Raw genomic sequence first — 20,021 nt, forward strand, 5'->3', positions numbered from 1 at the left:
CGTAGGTCCATATCCGAACCAGATTAAAAGTATAAAAAAAAATCTTATTCTTCACCAAAATAATCTAAAAGCGTAAAAACATTTCTAGTAATTTAAAGAAAATTATGAACATTAGAATAATTCAAAATCGTAAAAAAAATTCTACAAGTTTAAAAAAATAATTACAAAATAACTTTTGAAATATATGTACAATGGATAAGACAATGGAAATAAAAAAAAAAAACAATCAGATGGTGGGAATATTTTATTACAAACAATAGCCTAAATTATTTATTAACAGTACATTGTTTTAATTCACCATCCCAGCTCACAGTGTGCAGAACATTTGAATCCTGTTGATCCCAGGCTACTCCTCTAACAAAATTAGAGTGTTCTGTGTTTTCATGTATCACCTTTGGTTTATCATTTTCTATGTTGAACACTGTAACTTTTCTGTTATCACAGCACACAGCAACATTGTTTCTCCTGCAAATTGTTTTAAAATTAGTTTATAGCGTATTAATTTTTCAAGAGGGCAACATACACAGGGTAAATTCTGGATAGTCTGTTTGTCTGTTTATGAATAAATCATATAAATACTCACTCAGGATTAAATGCAATACGATGAACTGCTGCAGGAAATTCACATAATTTTATTACATTATCAGAATTCCGTACATCAACTAAAGCCAAGACCCCTGCTTCATCACCAAATATAATTTTGTTCTCTTCAATCCATTGTAAGCAACGGATTCCACAGTTATTCTCAATTACATCTGAAATAAAAAGGAAATATGAGTACATATTTTAATTTTCAATTTATAAAATACATACTTAAATAACAAAATAGTCAGCTGACACTAAGTAAAAAATATATAGACTCAGCTTGCCTTCCCAAAATATTTTCCTTGTTGGAATGGTTATAATTTTGTAACCACTCTTTTTTCATATATGTATAATATGTTGATTACTATTATAAAAATGGTCATAATATTTCTACTAGGGATGTAACGATACATGATTTTGCCGATACGATACCGATACCGATATTTGTAGTAATGTATCGGCGATACCGATACCGATACCGATATCGATGGCTTGGTAGAAAAATAAATAGTGAATTATGCATAAAAAGTTACCAACATTTAACAGAGACAACTGTTAATCGTATTCTTTTAAATAAAAATGCCAAATCAAAAAACAACAAAACCATTTATTTTAGTATTATTATTTTTACGAAGTCAGTTAAACTTTAAGTAATACACATACAATCAGTACCTAATAAAAGTTTACTATATTGGTAGAGTTTTTTCAGAAAACAAAGTGCGCACGCGCGGGCGGCCTCCCGCATCGTTCATTAGGCGCGGATTTTTGAATTATTTGATATCAAAAAAATTGGTTGTTTGTAAAGTAGGTTTACGATCGAGATGTTTACGTGATAACATAATGCAGTGGCAGCGCTCGAGATGAAACGGGAGATCGGTCCGTCTCTCTCTCGTTATACCTGCGATCGCGCTCGTGAGGTTTTGGTGTGACACAAGTTTATGAACATGTCACCCGACTAAAACGATTTTAAAAACGTTATCACGTTAAAAATAAAAAAAAATTCAAAATTATTTATTTCTTTCCTTTACATAAACAAATTTGTGATTGGAACACTCCTAGTAAGCAAATAAAATGCTTGTGTCAGGAGGTTCCGCTCTTCCTTAACACTATTACAGAAACAGAAATAAAACAATATGAATGAATACAATGCAAAAACATAAAAGAAAAGAAAGAATTTAATAAAAAAATATCGGTATCGGTTGATTTATTATCGGCGATACCGATATATCGGTTTGCCGATATATCGGCCGATATATCGGTATCGGTATCGGTATCGTTACATCCCTAATTTCTACCAAACAACGACACATTCATACAAGTGTGATTATTAAACTGTAATTATGAAATTACAAATACCTTAGTTGCTCTTAATATTCGGCCAATACAAATAGACTATAATTTATACAAAATATATTCAAGTTCTTACCATAAACAGGTTTGTCTGTGTGTTCATCCCATAATGAAATAAAGCAGTCAAGCGAGCCCGTCACAAAGTGGGACTGTGACATCGGCTTAACTGATATACCGTGTATTGGCATGCTATGGGCAAGATTATAATTCCTTATACATAACATATTTTCACTAGCATCCCATACCTAAAAAATTCACAATAAATAAAAAATGGTATATTTTTGGTCTGGATTTACACAAATACAAAAATACCTATAAATTAAGTTATGTAAAATATTGAAATTAAATGAAATGAATGAATGAAATGAAAAAAAATATTATTATATGACATGAAAAAATTAAATTTAACCATTTGTATCAAGCAAAATTATGTTTAATTTTCAGACAAAGCTGACACTTACCTTTACATGCCCATCTCCACCAGCAGTAATGTATGATTTCTCAGGCTCAAGACACTCTATGGCTAGTATTGCAGAATCATGTTCTGCTACCAATATTTCTTCATTCCACACTTTCCATGCATCATCATTTCTCGACCAAATACGAATGGCACCAGTATCATCACATAATATAACCTTCAAAGGTATAAATATACTATGAATTAAGAATTGGTATGAACAGAAACAGTGAGTTTTACAAACAATTTATTGCATTACAAATGTGAATAAATGTTTACCCTACCTTATTTGAACTTTCAGTGAAACAACCATCTGCAATACTGCTTGTTAAACTAATATGTCTTTTCGAGCTGCCTTTAGGGCTTTTATTTTCGTCATTACTTTGATAAACTAAGGCTCCTCCATTCCAGTATCGCCCGGTTAGTTCTGAACATCCCACTAATATGGACCCATCTACAGAATAATATTTACATTTTAAAAGGCCTTTAATGACCAATTTAATACACAACACAATATTATTTTAGCATTTTACCTTTGTGAGTGCGGACAAAATCCAAGTATGATTGAGTGCATGTTCCTGTGGTTTCCTTTCTATATATTTCAGCATTTAGATGTGGTGGGATGATTTTGTTACTATTATCCATCGTATAATATTTGTATTTTAGAGTATTTTATTTAAGATGATGATAAAATCTCTTTTGTACTAAATAATCAACTATTTTTATAAATAATAGATAGAACATGAAAATGATATTGTTAGGTTAGAACCAACTTTGTTGTTTACACTCGTTAACAGCTGTCATTTTGTATACGTAATACGACTTAATACGACGATTATCAAATTCATTGCTGATATAAAGCGGTACATTCATCATCCGGCATGCCGGTATAATTAATTATGTATTTATTTAAAACAAACCGTATAATCAACATGATCCTGTAAAGATTATTTTAAATCTAATAATTGGAATTGGAATAACTATAAAAAAAATTAAACCAAATGGTCCCCTTTAATAAATATGTCACCTGTCAAGAAATGATAATAGTATTGTCATTTGTCAATAATTGTCAACGTCAAAATATGTCCATTGTCCGGCACTGACTTGAAAATTGAAATCACAAGTTTTAACTTTTATTGTCATATTATTTTGTCGTGAATTAAATTCATTATTGAAGTATTGACTATTCATAAAAGTTAAAACTATAAAAAAAAAAAACAAGTAAAAGAGCAGACAGTATTTACATATTGTAACAATACAAGACTGTAGATCTCTGGTACGTATGAATAATTTTTTAATGATCAAAATGTTTTACTAGGTTATTAGGTTTATTAATGTTATTAACTCTATTAAGACCAGAAAAATACAAGTTTGTGGGTATATTTATCTTACTAGAGGGACTAGAGATTTGAGAACGAATTATTCGTATGTATTTATATTTCGAAATCTTAAAATTTACGAGCATTTCCTTTAATTCATCATGTGTTCAACGTTTCGTAGCAAGAAATGGCTAAGTTGGAATTACTACAATCAATAAATGCCCACAAAGGAATAGTCTGGAATGTGTCATGGCATCCTACGGGTAAAATATTTGCTTCATGTGGGGAAGATAAGGTAATTAATTTATGGAATAAAGAGAGCCAAGGATGGGCAGTCAAGACAATGTTAGTGGATGGTCATCAACGCACAATAAGAGAAGTTGCATGGTCACCATGTGGAAATTTCTTAGCCTCAGCCAGTTTTGATGGTACAACTGCTGTGTGGGACAAAAAAAGTGGTGTGTATATATGAGAAACAAGACTTAGAAATCTTGATAAATGTATGTATACAATTTTTTAATGACATAATATGTTATTAGGTCAGTTTGAATGTAATGCAACATTGGAGGGACATGAGAATGAAGTTAAAAGCGTAGCCTGGTCACCTTCAGGGCAACTCTTGGCAACATGTGGCAGAGATAAATCTGTTTGGGTGTGGGAAGTTGCCGGTGACGATGAATATGTCTGTGAAGCAGTACTGAATGCTCATAATCAAGATGTTAAAAAAGTCAGTATATTTTATACATATGTAGAATTTGAACATAGAAAACAAGCTGAAATAAACAAAAAATATGTTTCTGTTTATAGGTTGCATGGCATCCTTCATTAGAGATATTAGCTTCTGCCTCATATGATAACACAGTTAAAATTTACAAGGAAGATCAACTGGACAGCGATTGGAATTGTGTGGCTACACTAGATTCACATGAGTCCACAGTATGGAGTTTATGTTTCGATAAGACTGGGGAACGACTTGCTTCTTGCAGTGCTGACAACACCGTAAAAATTTGGAAGGAGTATAAGCCTAATAATGAATTGGGTGTCAGTGTGCCTAATGAAGAAGCAGCTTGGAAATGTATATGCACATTATCAGGCTATCATACCAGATGCATTTATGACATTGCTTGGTGTCACCACACTGGTCTTCTAGCCACAGCCAGTGGAGATGACATAATAAGAATTTTTAAAGAAGCAGATAATTCAGACCCTAATGCACCCACTTTTGATTTAATATGCAAAAAATACAATGCACATTCTCAAGATGTGAATTGTGTAAAATGGAATCCTACTGGCAACCAAGAGCTTATATCATGCAGTGATGATGGAGAAATTCGAGTTTGGAAATTTGTAGATGAATAAATATTCTTGTATTTACTTCTATCCTATGTATATAATTACTTTGTTCACATATATTGTTATTTTTAAACGATATGTTATGGTAAATAAATGGTTGACTTAATGCAATAATGAGTTTTTAAATATTATAAAGTTTTACCTTTAAATTATAATATTTCTATAATACTTACCTTATTGAAATTATTTGTGAAAATTTATTACTGATCTGTGCACTTTAGTACAGAATGTGGTTTATTGCTGTTCTCATTTCCTCAAAAGTCAATGAAATGTTACTCTTTTAATGGAAGAAATATGTGAATGCATGTTACAGGGCTAATACTTACTTGATTAACTGCAATAAAAAACTTCTACTAGTAAAATGTTTTAATATTGATATTAGTTTTTTAGTTTAAAGTTACTCCCTTTTATTGACATTTTTTCAGAGAATCTAATGTTTTTTAAACTATCAAGGATTGTTCTCAATAAGGGACTTTACTTTTCTAAGTATACAAGTACATTGTCCAAGGCTGCACGTGAAAATATGTCTAGTTTGCATTTATCTGAAGTTATAGGCGCTTTGGAAAATTTTGCGCCAAAAGCTCTATCAGAAAGCTGGGATAATACTGGTCTTTTAGTTGAACCATACACGCCAAGGTACCTACATACTTAATAAATTTGTATGTTATAAAATACCTACTAGCTTTTCGCCCACGGCTTCACCCGCGTAGTCGAAGAAGAATCCGGATAGTTCCCGTTCTTTCCTATGGTCCTTCTGAGGCCTCAAGTTTTGCTATCTCTGTACCAAATTCATCCAAATCGATTCACTGGTTTAGGCGTGAAGAAGAGACCTACAGATACTTTCGCATTACTGAATTTTAACATAATTATAAAGAATGATTTAATTTAACTACATTGACCAGTGACCTCCACTAAGCACAGAGATCTTTTGCCTTTTGTTAAGTTTTATTTGAGCAGAGTAACTTCAAAACTAGTTACCTTTAGGTACCTCATTATATTTTCACGAAATCTAGGGTGTCCCGGCCTGCCGTCTCATTTTCTTTGATATATAATTATGAATGTTACTTGTTGTAGACAAGTCAGCAAGATTTTATTGACAAATGATCTAACAGAAGACGTCGCATTAGAAGCTGATAACCATGGCTGTGAAATGATTATATCATATCATCCTCCAATATTCGCACCTTTGAAATCGGTGAAACAAAGGTACGTGTTTCCTATTAGTCTTAAATGTATTGGATATTTTTTTAAAGAATATGTAACACCACAGTTTATTTTATTTTTTAGTGCTTGGAAGGAACGCGTTGTTTCGCTATTGTTAGAAAAACGTATATCATTGTATTCTCCTCACACAAGTTGGGATTGCGTGAAGGGTGGTGTCAATGATTGGCTCGCGTCAGCATTCCCCGTGGCCGAATCTTCGCCTATTACCCCTGGAGTCGATCCTACAACAGGAGCTGGAAGGTAAGATTTAGTTTTCCTAGTATGTATGATATTTTAAATAATATAATTGTAACCGTAATAATTATTGTAAAAAGGTAATGACTAGGTATAGTGTAACTTTAATCAGAAATTATTTCTAAATATCTTGGGTAAAATTGATAACATTCTTTCATTTTTTGGAAAATTTTGACTAAAAGCAATATATAGTCCATTGAATAAGTCCCTCCAAGAGGGGCCTAGAGTGCGTGAGTTAGTAACGTAAGATGTTTCTTCGGAAACATGTCAAGAGTCCTTAGGTAATAAACATACTAAAACCCCGGGCCACTAGGAGGAGCCCCGGAGTGGGGGGAGGGGGGAAATGGGTCCATTTTTTCATTTTTCGCTTAAATCTCAAAAACGGTACATGTTAGAGAAAAACTTTCAAGGAATAGTTGAAAGGCCATAAAATTATCTACAAGTTGTACCTAAATCATTTTTTCCTATATCCTACCGTTTCTGAGTTATACGCAGTAAGACATGATTTTGGCTCAAACAATTTCCACATCAATCGATCAAAAAATATTTCTTTCTTCCAAAAAATTCAAATGTGCAACTTGTGACCGGTACTGATAGATTGCTCTTAATTTGGTCTATAATTGGTAAAATAAACACATTCCTCCATGGAAGCCTTTAGGAGGAATCGATTGTCAAAATATTATATTAGGGTAGTTTGAGTTACTGAACTTGATCTTTTTATTTTTTTCTTCCAAAAAACTCAAAAGTGCAACTTGTGACCGGTACAGATAGATTGCTCATAATTAGGTCTATCATTGCTAAAAATACCAGATTCCACCACGGAGGCGTTTACGGGGAATTGAATTTTATCAGGGTAGTTACGATACATGAACTTTTTATTTTTTTTCTTCCAAAAAACTCAAAAGTGCAACTTGTGACCGGTACAGATAGATTGCTCATAATTAGGTCTATCATTGATAAAAATACCAGATTCCACCATGGAGGCGTTTACGGGGAATTGAATTTTATTAGGGTAGTTAGTTAAAAAGTTCAAGTATCGTAACAACCCTAATAAAACTCAAATTCCCCGTAAACGCCTCCATGGTGGAATCTGGTATTTTTATCAATGATAGACCTAATTATGAGCAATCTATCTGTACCGGTCACAAGTTGCACTTTTGAGTTTTTTGGAAGAAAAAAAATAAAAAGTTCAAGTATCGTAACTACCCTAATAAAATTAAATTCCCCGTAAACGCCTCCGTGGTGGAATCTAGTATTTTTATCAATGATAGACCTAATTATGAGCAATCTATCTGTACCGGTCACAAGTTGCACTTTTGAGTTTTTTGGAAGAAAAAAATAAAAAGATCAAGTTCAGTAACTCAAACTACCCTAATATAATATTTTGACAATCGATTCCTCCTAAAGGCTTCCATGGAGGAATGTGTTTATTTTACCAATTATAGACCAAATTAAGAGCAATCTATCAGTACCGGTCACAAGTTGCACTTTTGAGTTTTTTGGAAGAAAAAAATAAAAAGATCAAGTTCAGTAACTCAAAGTACCCTAATATAATATTTTGACAATCGATTCCTCCTAAAGGCTTCCATGGAGGAATGTGTTTATTTTACCAATTATAGACCTAATTAAGAGCAATCTATCAGTACCGGTCACAAGTTGCACTTTTGAGTTTTTTTGGAGAAAAAAAATAAAAAGTTCAAGTATCGTAACTACCCTAATAAAATTCAATTCCCCGTAAACGCCTCCGTAGTGGAATCTGGTATTTTTATCAATGATAGACCCAATTATGAGCAATCTATCTGTACCGGTCACAAGTTGCACTTTTGAGTTTTTTGGAAGAAAAAAATAAAAAGATCAAGTTCAGTAACTCAAACTACCCTAATATAATATTTTGACAATCGATTCCTCCTAAAGGCTTCCATGGAGGAATGTGTTTATTTTACCAATTATAGACCAAATTAAGAGCAATCTATCAGTACCGGTCACAAGTTGCACATTTGAGGTTTTTGGAAGAAAGAAATATTTTTTGATCGATTGATATGGAAATTGTTTGAGCCAACATCATGTTTTACTGCGTATAACTCAGAAACGGTAGGATATGGGAAAAAATGATCTAGGTACAACTTGTAGATAATTTTATGGCCTTTCAACTTTTCTTTGAAAGTTTTTCTCTAACATGTACCGTTTTTGGGATTTAAGCGAAAAATGAAAAAATGGACCCATTTCCCCCCTCCCCCCACTCCGGGGCTCCTCCTAGTGGCCCGGGGTTTTAGTATGTTTATTACCTAGGGACTCTTGACATGTTTCCGAAGAAACATCTTACGTTACTAACTCACGCACTCTAGAACTTTTTATTCAATGGACTAATATTATCTTGGAAGTTATATTAATATTGCATGTATGTATTTTATAGACTTCTAAAACTAGAGCAAAACATTTCGATATCGGGCGCTGTAACAAGAGTGAAGCATCTAACTGGACTCCAACACGTGCGACTGGCGTTAGGTAAAAGCAAAGTAATGGATGGAACTAGTGTGGCTACAATTGCGTTGTGTGCTGGTTCGGGAGGATCAGTGCTCAAGAATGTATCGGCTGATCTGTTCCTTACGGGTAATTTTTATATTTATCACGAATTACAATTTTTTATAGGATAGAAAATAATCGAATACGAGACAGGATTCGAACCCGCGTTAACTTAATAAAGTAAATTCGAACCCGAGCAAATTTTATAAATTGGAAATTCAATTTGGAATTCATTTCAAATTGGAAATTTTATGAGAGTAAATTCTTTTCAGGTGAAATGTTACACCACGATGTACTTGATGCTGCTCAGAGAGGAATATCTGTTATTTTGACCAACCATTCGGATTCTGAACGAGGATTCTTAAAAGAATTTTCTTTGTATCTTCAAAATAATCTCAATAACAAAGTCCAAGTTTTTGTTAGCTCATCCGACAGAGACCCTCTGACAACTGTGTAATGCAATCTGAATAAAACACAAAGTTTAAATATAGCATGACAAATTTTATTTATTCTCAAAATTAGTAAAAGCCATGTTAGTTTTTTATATTATTTTAAATGTTATGAGATCATTATTAAATTAAAATACAATATCTCCTTTATCATAAATAAGGTTTCATTTCATTTCAGTTGCCTTTTCTTCTTCAAGCTTAAAGTAACTGGCAAGATTTCTGTACATGCGTTCTGAATTTTTGTTTTGTATTTAAATGTTTATGTACTTTTTTCTCGTTTGAAATCCATTGTTGCTCTGGAAACTGAACTGAAACACGTTTGAGTTTTAGATGTCGTGTTTAGGTTCTTTTATAACGTCATTATAGGCATGCACATGTTTACTTACACCGATTACTTACGGAAGCCAGATTTATTTATAACTTTACTTTTCGCCTTATTATCACTAGGTGTGTGTCTGTTGTGGTTCGGTACGTAGTCCTTTCTTAAAGAATCTTGACTAGGATTTATCTTGCAGATCGATGAAACTGTTCCATTTTTATCATCATAGTTTATAACATATTTACTTCTCCGTGTTTTTGAGGAGCTATGACTATTATTTTTATCAGCTACGGAGGCAAGTTCTTTTGGTCTCGTTTTTAAAGGACTCTTTTCTCGCGCAGTAGAGTCAGTACTAAGTATTTTGACAGGTTTAGATAATGAATTAGTACTTGTTGGTAATATATGTTTACTCGATCGTATAGTTCCTTTCTTATCGTGTCCTTTCATTGTTTCCTTGGCAGGACCAATTCCGCTTAAGTTCCTGCGAGTTCTTTCTGGATCTGATGATTGTTCATAAGAACTTGATGTGCTATTAGTAATATTTTTTGTTTTTATTTTTCTTTCTTTTGGGGAAAAATCTTCATTACGTGAATGTGAAAGATCAGGTGTAATTAATTTTTCCGTCCGTTTCGGCTTACGATACTCGCTTTTAGTTTGTTTGTTTTTTATACTCCCATATGGTTCTTTTTCACCTGTTATTTTTAAAGAACTATCAGTAACTTTGCCCTCCGTATTTTCCTTCCTTGAACTGCTTAACCTTTTTTCGTGAAGTTTTTTCACACTATTTCCTTTTATAGTGTTATCTTTTTGAGCTTCAATATTTACATAAAGCGATTCAACTGGTTTGTTATTAAATTTAGGCTGAGTGGTCGTTTTACTTTTGTCATTCTTTAAATTATGCTCCCGGCTGGACACAGTTCTGTAAATGTAAATTATAACTAAGTAATTATATTTACTTTATTGTTATTTTAGAAAATATATTTAATACTTCCTACGTTTAATTAAACATAAAATCCAAAGTAAAAGAACAAGAAATATAATTTAAAACGTTAATTTATAAATATTTATATGTAACTTACCGTTTTGGTGACGAATCTTTTACTGCTATATTTCGCCTATTGTATGAATCTCTCTTTGGTGGCTCAGATATGCTCCGATTTAAAGAAGAAATAAAATCATTTGTTTTTTTTACCCGTGACCTTCGATGACTGTGAGGCACTTCATTTTCTCTTTCTAATATTGGGTTAAGAATTCGGCTTTGATTGTTTTCTGGTATTTCTAAGAGTTTCGTTCTCGGTTTTGGAATAGGGACTTCAGAATATGTAATCTTTGAAATATTTTGGTATTCCGGATTATCATCTGATTCAGCCTCGCTGTTACAAACACTATTCGATATTTTCTGCACAAGTTTTACAGAGTGAAAGATTTCTTCTTGAAGATTATCAGTTATATGATTTGATCGTTTATCTGTATCAATGCCAAAGTATGTTAAATCACTGTCCCTCAGTTGGCGCGTTTTAGATTTCGATGTGGTTGCCTGTTGTAAAGGCCTATTTCTGTTTAAAACCGCAGAATCACTTAATTTTTGTTTATGTATATTTTGATCGAAATTATCAGTTAAGGTACTGGTTTTTTCTAGGAATGTATATTCTGCCTTCAGCGGACCTAAAAGATTGAAGGAAAATAGTGAAAGTTAAAAATAAATACAAAATTATCTGAATTAAAAAGATAAATACCTGTACTGGGTGTCCTCAGATCATTGTCAAGAATATAGTTTGATTCCCTTCCAAGTATTTTATTAGAAATGCTTTGCCTTTTTTCTATTTCTAAGTTTCTATTTATAAGAGAAACGGCTGTTGGAAATGTCGTTTCATTATCTTTATTGTCATTAATATTAGAAATCCCAAGCTCCATATTTTCTCCCAAAAGATATGGTTTGGGTTTCGGAATTTTATTTTTGAGAATACCTTTTGTAGCTGCCGTATTCTCATCGAAATCCATAGATTCGCTTTTTCCTATATCGTTATTTGCTGATAATTCAGGTACATTTGATTTGTCTCCGAAAAGCGTAATCGACTTATCGATTTTATTATTATAAGGTACAAATACACTCTTCTTTTTCCTGAAATCATTAGAAGGTGGTCCCTTTTCATCTGTTGCAATAATGTTTACAGTACCCGATTCAGCCGCGAAGTGCAATTCTGTTTTGCAAAAACCCACTTTTTTCGTTTTACGATCATTATCATTTTTATTAATTGTTGAAATATCCTCATCTTCTACCATAATTGGTAATGTTATTGTAACTTTCCCTTTCGATTGGAGAGATATATTACTTTCATTAGGCCGATACTCTCTGTGGTAATCTTTTAATGGACTAGTACGATTCGATTTTATTGCATTTGGTCTATTTTTATGTAACCAGTCCTGAAACGATTCTTCTGGCAAATCGGATAATCTTTCTTTGCTAAATCGCCTTGATGAAATTTCTGAATGATTAATGTGATCGTTTACAATTTCAGTCGATTTACAAATACCACTATCTGTTGAAGAATCCATAATACATGTATCATAATTACTAAAATAGCTATTATTGTTTAAGGGAGCAGTATCTTCGAAGCTATAACTTTTACGTCTATTATTCCATTCATCGGTTCCGTTTAAGAGGGATGTGTATTTGAGAGTACTTAATGTAACTGGAGCATCCAAAAGTGGAGAAACTCGATTGTTTCTTTTATGTATGTTCTTAATGTTTTCTTCGTTAACTTCACTATCTCGGAAGCCTTTTGTTATAAATGTATTTCTGCTGCTATTCCTCGAATCCAGGTCTATTATGCTGGCATTATCTGCTGACGATGATTCTTCACTTGGCATTCGTATGGAACTTTTTCCTGTTGAAGCTCTCCACTTTGATGGTTCTGATATTTCTATGTCATCTGGCTCTGTCACTTTATAATTCAATCTTTCGACATCTACCTCCGGTGATGATTCAAATGGAGTAGACGATACTTCTAATGGTTTTGATGGCAAAGATAATGGTTCAGAAAAATTATATCCTGATGTTATGACCTGAAAAATATTGTTATTGACATTAATATGATTTGTCATAATGTGATCATAATATTATTAATTATTATGAATGATAGTATTTACAACTTAATTTACAATTTAGTATCGCACATTGAAGTATCGGAACATTGAGAAAAAGGGTATAAAACTATTTACTCTTCTCGATGACTGCATTAGATATGAGGAAGCTGGTACTCCCGGGCCGGCGGTGGAGTGGTAGGCCGCTCTCATCACTTTAACCCGCGCTCCTGGGGCGCTTGCGTGCAAAACTTCCATTGCGCGGGCGACGCGGCGCGTCACTCCGCCTTCTGTCACCTGGAATTCCATTTTAAATATTTTAATGTCAAACCATGAAACTTGATAGTATATTACATTTTTTGAAGTAGAGTTAACGGTATTTGTTATTTTCATAATTCTAATTCTTATTAGATATCGGTCGAATCGTATTTTCGCTATCAAAAATTATTTTTTGGAGAATAACTTAGGGGGAAAAAATGTTTCTTTTTATTACAGACATAGATAGCGTAAATCGTAATGCGTAAAATTTGGACAAAATACCTTTTTATTCCTTGAATAGAATTTTGAATGTGTTAAGGATTATAAATCACGTAGAATGTTTTGACCTTGTCTAGTAACAGGTACCTACGTGCAATCGCAGACGCGGGGGCGAAATGAAATTGTTTAAGTGATTGCGACCTTTTCAATAAATACTACTATGTGGGTTCTAATTCACTTCTAATGCTTAATAATTGTAGTTTGAAGTATTAATTAGTAGTACCTCATATCATGTTTAGAATTTGCATGTGTTATTTTAGGTGATCAGGTCCAGGAAAAGAAAGAAATATTATTACAAAGTTAATAAGAGGGATGACTTTATATAGATTGATATTAAGAATAGAATAAGAATAATTTTATTAGAATCACCAAAGTACCACTTAGTTAGTCACCACCACATAAAAAAGAACAAAAGCACTCTTAATGACTACCTATAGAAAATAACAGATAGGTGATTGTAATGGTTCATTAGAATTTTGGTTTTGTTGATACAAATTACAAGAACATAACTATAAACCCTTATTGGTCAATATTTATATTGGATCGGTAAGAGCATATTTGCAGGAAAATTGTCCGGAGAAAAGTAAAAATCCCCGTTTTTATTTATCTTTTATAATGGTCAGAGCGGTTGAAATAAAGAACCTATTTGTACTATACGTAAATGAAAATTAAGTTAAGGACCAATGTAATATTCATATTAATGCTAATAAAATTGAATGGTCAAGGATGGTATAAAATTGTCGTGAATAATAATCATCGAACATCTGTTTTAAGAGTCACTCAAAATTGAATTTCGACAATAAGAAAGCAGGTTGGTAATATTTTGAATTTTAAATTTATGGTATTATACAATATTGAATATACATATTCCTAAGTTATTTCCTTATAAGTAAATCAAATTATACAATTATCATAATATAATTTACACGTTGAAAATCATGACAAAAAGCTTCGAGTTCACATTGAGTCCAATTTTTTTGTTTTATTTGCTCTGTATTACGAATAGCCTGTTACCGGTTTAATAATGGACCAAGGTGAGGTAGCTGGTGGTTTCTGACGATAAGGTGACGTCATTTGAGTGCAAATCGAAATCAAAACAAAGGTCGCTCGGAACGCATTCGAATAAAGAATAAAGTCAAATATTGAACGTGCTAATAACCGTTAAAGAGAGTTAAATAAGGTGTGATTGAATAAATTATACAGAGTGGACATTAGCGAAATGGAGGGCTGAGGGGGAAGGAAGGGGCAGAGAGGCTTACGGTTCGATCATTGCGTGGTCGTTGACATTCACACTGTTTAGAATTCTGTGAAAATATAATATTCTGACGTCTAATAAGCGAGTCACGGCAGGAATCTCCAATACACTGCGATTCATCTAAAGCCTCATCTCATGCTACGTCATACTCGTTTTAATTTTCAAGTCTTTATGATGATAATAATAATAATATCTTTACCGTTACTCAAATATGTATTAACACTTATATAAATCACGTATAATAGGTAGGTTCGTGAGTTTTGTTTTAAGGACTAGGTATTAGGTATTATAAGTTCCGATATTTAGAAATGACGTCAAGTGAAACATTTATTAGATCATGTATTTTATCTCCCAGCTACTCCTACGTTACTGACGTGTTTGTTTGGTTTTAGGTATAAGAAATTCCGAATTCTGATTATCATTTAAAATTTATTGCGTATTTTACAGTACCTATGTGTTTTGTGCATTATACGCAAAAATTGAGTGAACTTCTTCGAAAGTCAGTCCTAGCAGAAAACGTAGGAAAACTATAATTGAATATTAATACGATACAGCGGACTCTCCCAAAAATATAATTCCGAGGATCTATGTAGGTACAGATGGCAGTCCTAGATAGTACTAAAACACTCATGAGGTATATTATGGAGTTCTTGTCTTTGATCACTAGTAAAGAAAAAGAAGTGGAAGATAGAGCCGAGGCGAACTAATATATTTTAGAAGAATAATAATTCGTGCCTACTAATAAAGGCAATACCAATTTAAAAATAAATTATCTTACGTATAGGTACTAAAAGGGATCAATATATTCAAGAAATAAATATGGAGCATCAAGGTTAACGATGCAAATAAAAAAACTAGCAATGGATTTCGAGAAATAATAAAAAGCCTCGCATAATAATCAACAATACTTTCGACATAGCTGTGCAAATAGTATCTACCTATACAGTAGGTAATGTTCCCCAACATCAATCATTTGGATTTTCTTTTATTGTGCAACTGTCCTGTCATGTATCATCATTTAATACCGATTTATTATACAACACAATGACAAAATTAATGTAATGTGCAGTGTGCTACAATTGGGTGTCTTTATCTTACGATGAACAGCCTAACCTCGTGACGGCCTTTGCGCAGGATTTCCGGCACCTCGCTCACATACTGCCTATCTTTACAAACAAAAGAATACCTTCCTTTTTAAAATAATACCAACACTTTCTGTGTTTTTTATCACATTCCTATCTAACCTCTATTTATTTAATAAAATATCATGATAAAGAGCCGAGAGCTCTTAATTTTAAATGAAGGAACCAAAGGAAATTTTAATTCCATTTTTATAATAACAAAATAAAAGATAGGTACTTAAATTAGAAGAAGGAAAGATTTCAACGCGCTACAACCTATTTGATGATTTTGATACAATTGTATTTATGTATTCATTTTGGACATCAATTTAAACAGATTTGTTTTCATGTTCATGTTGTCGATCAAAACTATGAAATAAAATGTAGGTAGCTAAGTTTAAAAGTAAAGTTTTATTGTTAGGTACTAAAATTATGCAACTATTTAATAACTTCCGTATTATTGCAAATATCGATTAAAATATAATTATCAAACTAAGTTATCAAACATGTAACGTTTAACGTATATTTTTAATAGATAGGTTTTATATCAAACTAACTTTGCGTACGTGGCTTCGCTCGCGTGTATCGTCATCTCGAACCACCATCCTAATTCCTATCCCCTATTTCCTATGTTTCAAGTTTTGTTACTGTGATACAAAGTAGCCAATATCTTTCATAATGACCTAATACTGTAGCAGTAACTAAAAATATTTGCTTACATACCTAATTTATTTGTGCTAAATATCAATATCGGTTCAGTTTATGCTTGAAACAATTAACAATTAAAAATTAAACAGACATTTAATTTTGCATGTTTACTTATCAATGTTTCTTAGTTCTTAGTTTATATTATATATACATATATTACAAATAATATGTTGGTACAAAAAGTGATGTACTTACATAGTTATATTGGGATTAGAGATTAGACCTCCTAAAATTCTTGTAGCTAGGTATCGTTATTTGCACATCAGCGTGAAGCGTAAAAGTGTAAAAGTCCTTATATTAATGCCTCAGCATGATGACATTAATTAAAAGATTAATAAATGCTATATAAGAAAAATAGCTAGAATATTCTCCATAACCTGAACTGAGGTTTCCATTCGTATAGGAAATCAGCGAACCATTGTTAACTTCCTCACGCTTAAGCTTTCTCTTAGAGGTGATAGTAATTTATTCAATTAAAAGACATCCGACGTCAATGATACATAATATAATTATATCTATCTATTTATTTGATGAATAACAGAAATGAATAACATTTTCCCAATTCCTGGTAAAAATAATTTACCTACCAGTGTAGGTACCATCATGATACCATTTAATTGGTAAATTTCATAATATATAGAAATAATTTAAATCTGTTGTATATTTTAGATCGTGATTAACATCGATTAATCAAAATTAATAACAGCATCAATATAAGTTAGACCTAGGTAGGTATTACAAAAATAGTTATTCCAAAAAAATTAAATCTCTAATTTTTTATAAATATGTATTAAAATTTTGTACCATCTGTAAAATCATGCGTGTTGTTCTGTTTGTAATTAGTAAACTTAGATTTAATCAAGGTTATTACTTGAATTATACATCGCGGTTTTCGTGCGGTTTAGTTCAGACGGTATTGGTTACAAATAGATATTATGTAAATAAGAAGTGTCTACAGCTCTATCATCATAAACAATTAATTTAGAATAAGTATAATTTCTGTAATATCTATACATTACAAACTATATTTTACTAGACTCAGCCTAGCTCTTCCTCCAGCTCTATTAGCCTACATGTGTGTTTTTATAAAATCCTCAAAATTTTAACAGATAGATAGTTATTATCCAAATCCTAGTGTAGAAAATTAAAAAAAATCATTCAACAACTGCGTTCAGACTTCAGGCGTTCTTGAATTTTTAAGGTGTTAGATACACGAACACCTACAAAGCTTTCTTTTATATAGAAATAAGTAGAATTAATATTAATATATATATAAATATTAAATAGATAACAAAATACTTCATCCTACGTTTCCAATTTCCATTAACGAGTGACAGAAGCACATAAATCTTAAAAGGTGCTATCAACTATACCCAAATTTAAATCAATGTAGGTATTCGATTCATTATAATAATATGGACTTTACGAATTTATACCTAGTAAAGATTTCATTATCTAAATAAAAAAAAACTGTTTTAAGAATTTTGACGGATATTATTCTGGATTCTGGCTCTACACACCATGGAAAAAAAACCATGTGCACTTATAATCAGTTAGGTATGTGTAATTTAACCAAACTATTCGGGACAATTATGAGAAATAAAATACCTAAATATTAACACAACAAGGTATTGAATAACTCTAGTGGTGCACCTACGTTATACCATGTTATTTTTAAAAGTTTATATTTTTTAAACGTAACTATGACCACGGATAATTTATCTACTTATCAACGAAAATTCATATATTTTGAAGAACCTAGTTGTAAAGCCACTGACTGATATTCCGTGAAATACATATATAACAATGAAAAGCTACAAAAACAGTTTCCAAACATTTAAAAGCCTTTTTGCTTACTAATTATTCTTGTTTATTTTCTCTTTAAAAATGAAACATCATACCGCGACAATCAACACTTGTGTATTCATAATACATATTATTGAGTTAATTATTTCAACCATCGAGATATATGTACTACATACTATCTCTATGATTTCAACAACTATTTTTCACCATTGAACTTTATATTACAGATGCGAATGATTCATTTTTGTATGATAAAAAACCTAAGTTGCTCGGGCAGTCACGTCGTTCAAGTTTTGCACTGTATAAGGAAACGACCACCTTATGCTTTCGGCGATGATGCTTAAATATAAATCAAGAAACGTTTAGCATTTTTTTAAACTAAAACCTTAGCTTTATCTACAGACTATACAGTTATTGCAAGCTTATAAAGTAGTAGAGCTACTACTAGTTATTATTCTGTGGTAGAGCTATATTTTTAAGATGTTTATTTACCTACTGGATAATAGTACTGCACTCGAATAGTGTGTGAATACATTTAATTTTAAAATGTACTGAAAAGAATGTGATATGAATAACTAAAAACAATTAGCAGATTGTACACAATGCTTTGTTTTTATTAGGTGAATGTACAGAATAAAATGTATGTAACAACTAATTAAATGTAGTAGAGCCGAGGACTGATTCATGATATGCAAATTAATTATTAAACTTAATTAATTAGTAGTCGTTTTTAAAGAATTCCCGTTATGTAATCAAACATGAATCGTGTATCAGCATGCTAAGCTTTAAGACTTGATATTTAGTGTAACTGATGGTCAATCTAGATTTTGTTTGGCATCGGTCGGCAGCCGCGGCCTCACCTTTCCGTATTCGGCTTTGCCAGCCCACTGGCGTCGCCATTGATCCGCCACTTCCATATCTCGGGTTTTTGTATCTCGATCGTTGCAGCTACACTCGGAATACGACAATACGCGCGCGCGCATTCACGTTCGTTCTACGCGCTAGCGCAAAGCCTACTGCCGATGCCGATACCGGCCGAGTCAGTAACCAGTTACTACTAAGGCCAGAATGATGTATTACCTATGTTTATTTCCTATCGTCAGTATTGTGGTACCCATTTGATGTCAACGCCCACAACACTACGGATTTCATATTACTACCTAGATACATCATCCCACGTAAAGCGCATTATGTTGCAATGTACGGTGTACCAAATGGGTCTTTTTACTAACTTCAACAAAAGCTTTTAAATTACATAAAGCATCCAGGTTAAATTTAAGCTCTTTTCGTAGATTCTCCCTGACGCAAAAAGAGGAATGATTAGTTTGACGTCGATGTCTGTATGTCTGCCTGTGCCGTCGTAACTCTCAAATGGATAAACCGACTTTGATTTGTTTTTAAATTTATCTGAAAGTGGTGCAGGTGGTGGCGCAGTGGTGCGATTAAATATTTTTTCACAAATCTCAATATGGGAATCAAATTAAATAGCGCCACTAGTAAAATACTGTATACTATGGTCTATGAAAATTTTCAAATTCAAGGATTATTTTAAAATTTTCGAGTATTATTTTCGTCAGATAGCTCAAGCTTTCAACATATTCCAGTAGTATTAAGAGCACAATTTTATGTAATCACAAAATAAATGATGCAACGTTTCCTTCAACAAAGTTTGGTTTCTTTTATAGTTCACAAGTACA

At 32.3% G+C, this 20,021-nt stretch overlaps 4 protein-coding genes across 4 annotated transcripts; 2 read left to right on the plus strand and 2 right to left on the minus strand.

The window, feature by feature from the left end:
* Positions 1-238: 238 nt before the first annotated feature.
* LOC149905810 (methylosome protein WDR77-like) lies at positions 239-3,051 on the minus strand. The gene is made up of 6 exons (XM_090105187.1): positions 2,926-3,051; positions 2,677-2,846; positions 2,397-2,570; positions 2,012-2,180; positions 584-755; positions 239-465 (listed from the first exon to the last, which is right to left on the minus strand). Exons 1-6 carry the CDS (start codon positions 3,035-3,037, stop codon positions 267-269), a joined length of 996 nt encoding a protein of 331 aa, XP_089961313.1. The 5' UTR covers positions 3,038-3,051; the 3' UTR covers positions 239-266.
* Positions 3,052-3,526: 475 nt separating this feature from the next.
* Positions 3,527-9,535, plus strand: LOC149905811 (NIF3-like protein 1). Its single transcript, XM_090105071.1, has 6 exons — positions 3,527-3,668; positions 5,490-5,700; positions 6,139-6,270; positions 6,352-6,528; positions 8,936-9,132; positions 9,318-9,535. Exons 2-6 carry the CDS (start codon positions 5,498-5,500, stop codon positions 9,500-9,502), a joined length of 894 nt encoding a protein of 297 aa, XP_089961197.1. The 5' UTR covers positions 3,527-3,668; positions 5,490-5,497; the 3' UTR covers positions 9,503-9,535.
* Positions 3,777-5,170, plus strand: Ciao1 (cytosolic iron-sulfur assembly component 1). Its single transcript, XM_090105070.1, has 3 exons — positions 3,777-4,169; positions 4,251-4,438; positions 4,519-5,170. The coding sequence occupies exons 1-3, from the start codon at positions 3,899-3,901 to the stop codon at positions 5,068-5,070; spliced, it is 1,011 nt and encodes a 336-aa protein (XP_089961196.1). The 5' UTR covers positions 3,777-3,898; the 3' UTR covers positions 5,071-5,170.
* On the minus strand, positions 9,525-19,361 carry LOC149905813 (uncharacterized). Its single transcript, XM_090105072.1, has 6 exons — positions 19,185-19,361; positions 13,036-13,194; positions 11,550-12,879; positions 10,893-11,478; positions 9,894-10,732; positions 9,525-9,802 (listed from the first exon to the last, which is right to left on the minus strand). Exons 1-6 carry the CDS (start codon positions 19,305-19,307, stop codon positions 9,693-9,695), a joined length of 3,147 nt encoding a protein of 1,048 aa, XP_089961198.1. The 5' UTR covers positions 19,308-19,361; the 3' UTR covers positions 9,525-9,692.
* Positions 19,362-20,021: the final 660 nt, after the last annotated feature.

This window comes from Colias eurytheme, chromosome 9 (assembly GCF_061535395.1).
Source record: "Colias eurytheme isolate Ceu_HAF_F1 chromosome 9, ilColEury1 Martin Lab GWU primary, whole genome shotgun sequence".
NCBI classification, from domain to species: Eukaryota; Metazoa; Arthropoda; class Insecta; order Lepidoptera; family Pieridae; genus Colias; species Colias eurytheme.

Excerpts from the sequence above, each read along its gene's own strand:
- LOC149905810 (XM_090105187.1), bottom strand. The coding sequence starts at position 3,037 with ATGGATAATAGTAACAAAATCATCCCACCACATCTAAATGCTGAAATA. Across the intron at positions 756-2,011 it reads CACAGACAAACCTGTTTATG|ATGTAATTGAGAATAACTGT; the intron begins GTAAGAACTTGA and ends TTTTTATTTCAG. Across the intron at positions 466-583 it reads CGTATTGCATTTAATCCTGA|GAGAAACAATGTTGCTGTGT; the intron begins GTGAGTATTTAT and ends AACAATTTGCAG.
- Ciao1 (XM_090105070.1), top strand. The coding sequence starts at position 3,899 with ATGGCTAAGTTGGAATTACTACAATCAATAAATGCCCACAAAGGAATA. Across the intron at positions 4,170-4,250 it reads TGTGTGGGACAAAAAAAGTG|GTCAGTTTGAATGTAATGCA; the intron begins GTGTGTATATAT and ends ATATGTTATTAG. Across the intron at positions 4,439-4,518 it reads ATAATCAAGATGTTAAAAAA|GTTGCATGGCATCCTTCATT; the intron begins GTCAGTATATTT and ends TTCTGTTTATAG.
- LOC149905811 (XM_090105071.1), top strand. The coding sequence starts at position 5,498 with ATGTTTTTTAAACTATCAAGGATTGTTCTCAATAAGGGACTTTACTTT. Across the intron at positions 6,271-6,351 it reads TTGAAATCGGTGAAACAAAG|TGCTTGGAAGGAACGCGTTG; the intron begins GTACGTGTTTCC and ends TTTATTTTTTAG. Across the intron at positions 9,133-9,317 it reads GGCTGATCTGTTCCTTACGG|GTGAAATGTTACACCACGAT; the intron begins GTAATTTTTATA and ends AATTCTTTTCAG.
- LOC149905813 (XM_090105072.1), bottom strand. The coding sequence starts at position 19,307 with ATGCGCGCGCGCGTATTGTCGTATTCCGAGTGTAGCTGCAACGATCGA. Across the intron at positions 11,479-11,549 it reads TCTGAGGACACCCAGTACAG|GTCCGCTGAAGGCAGAATAT; the intron begins GTATTTATCTTT and ends TCAATCTTTTAG. Across the intron at positions 9,803-9,893 it reads TATAAATAAATCTGGCTTCC|TTCAGTTTCCAGAGCAACAA; the intron begins GTAAGTAATCGG and ends AACGTGTTTCAG.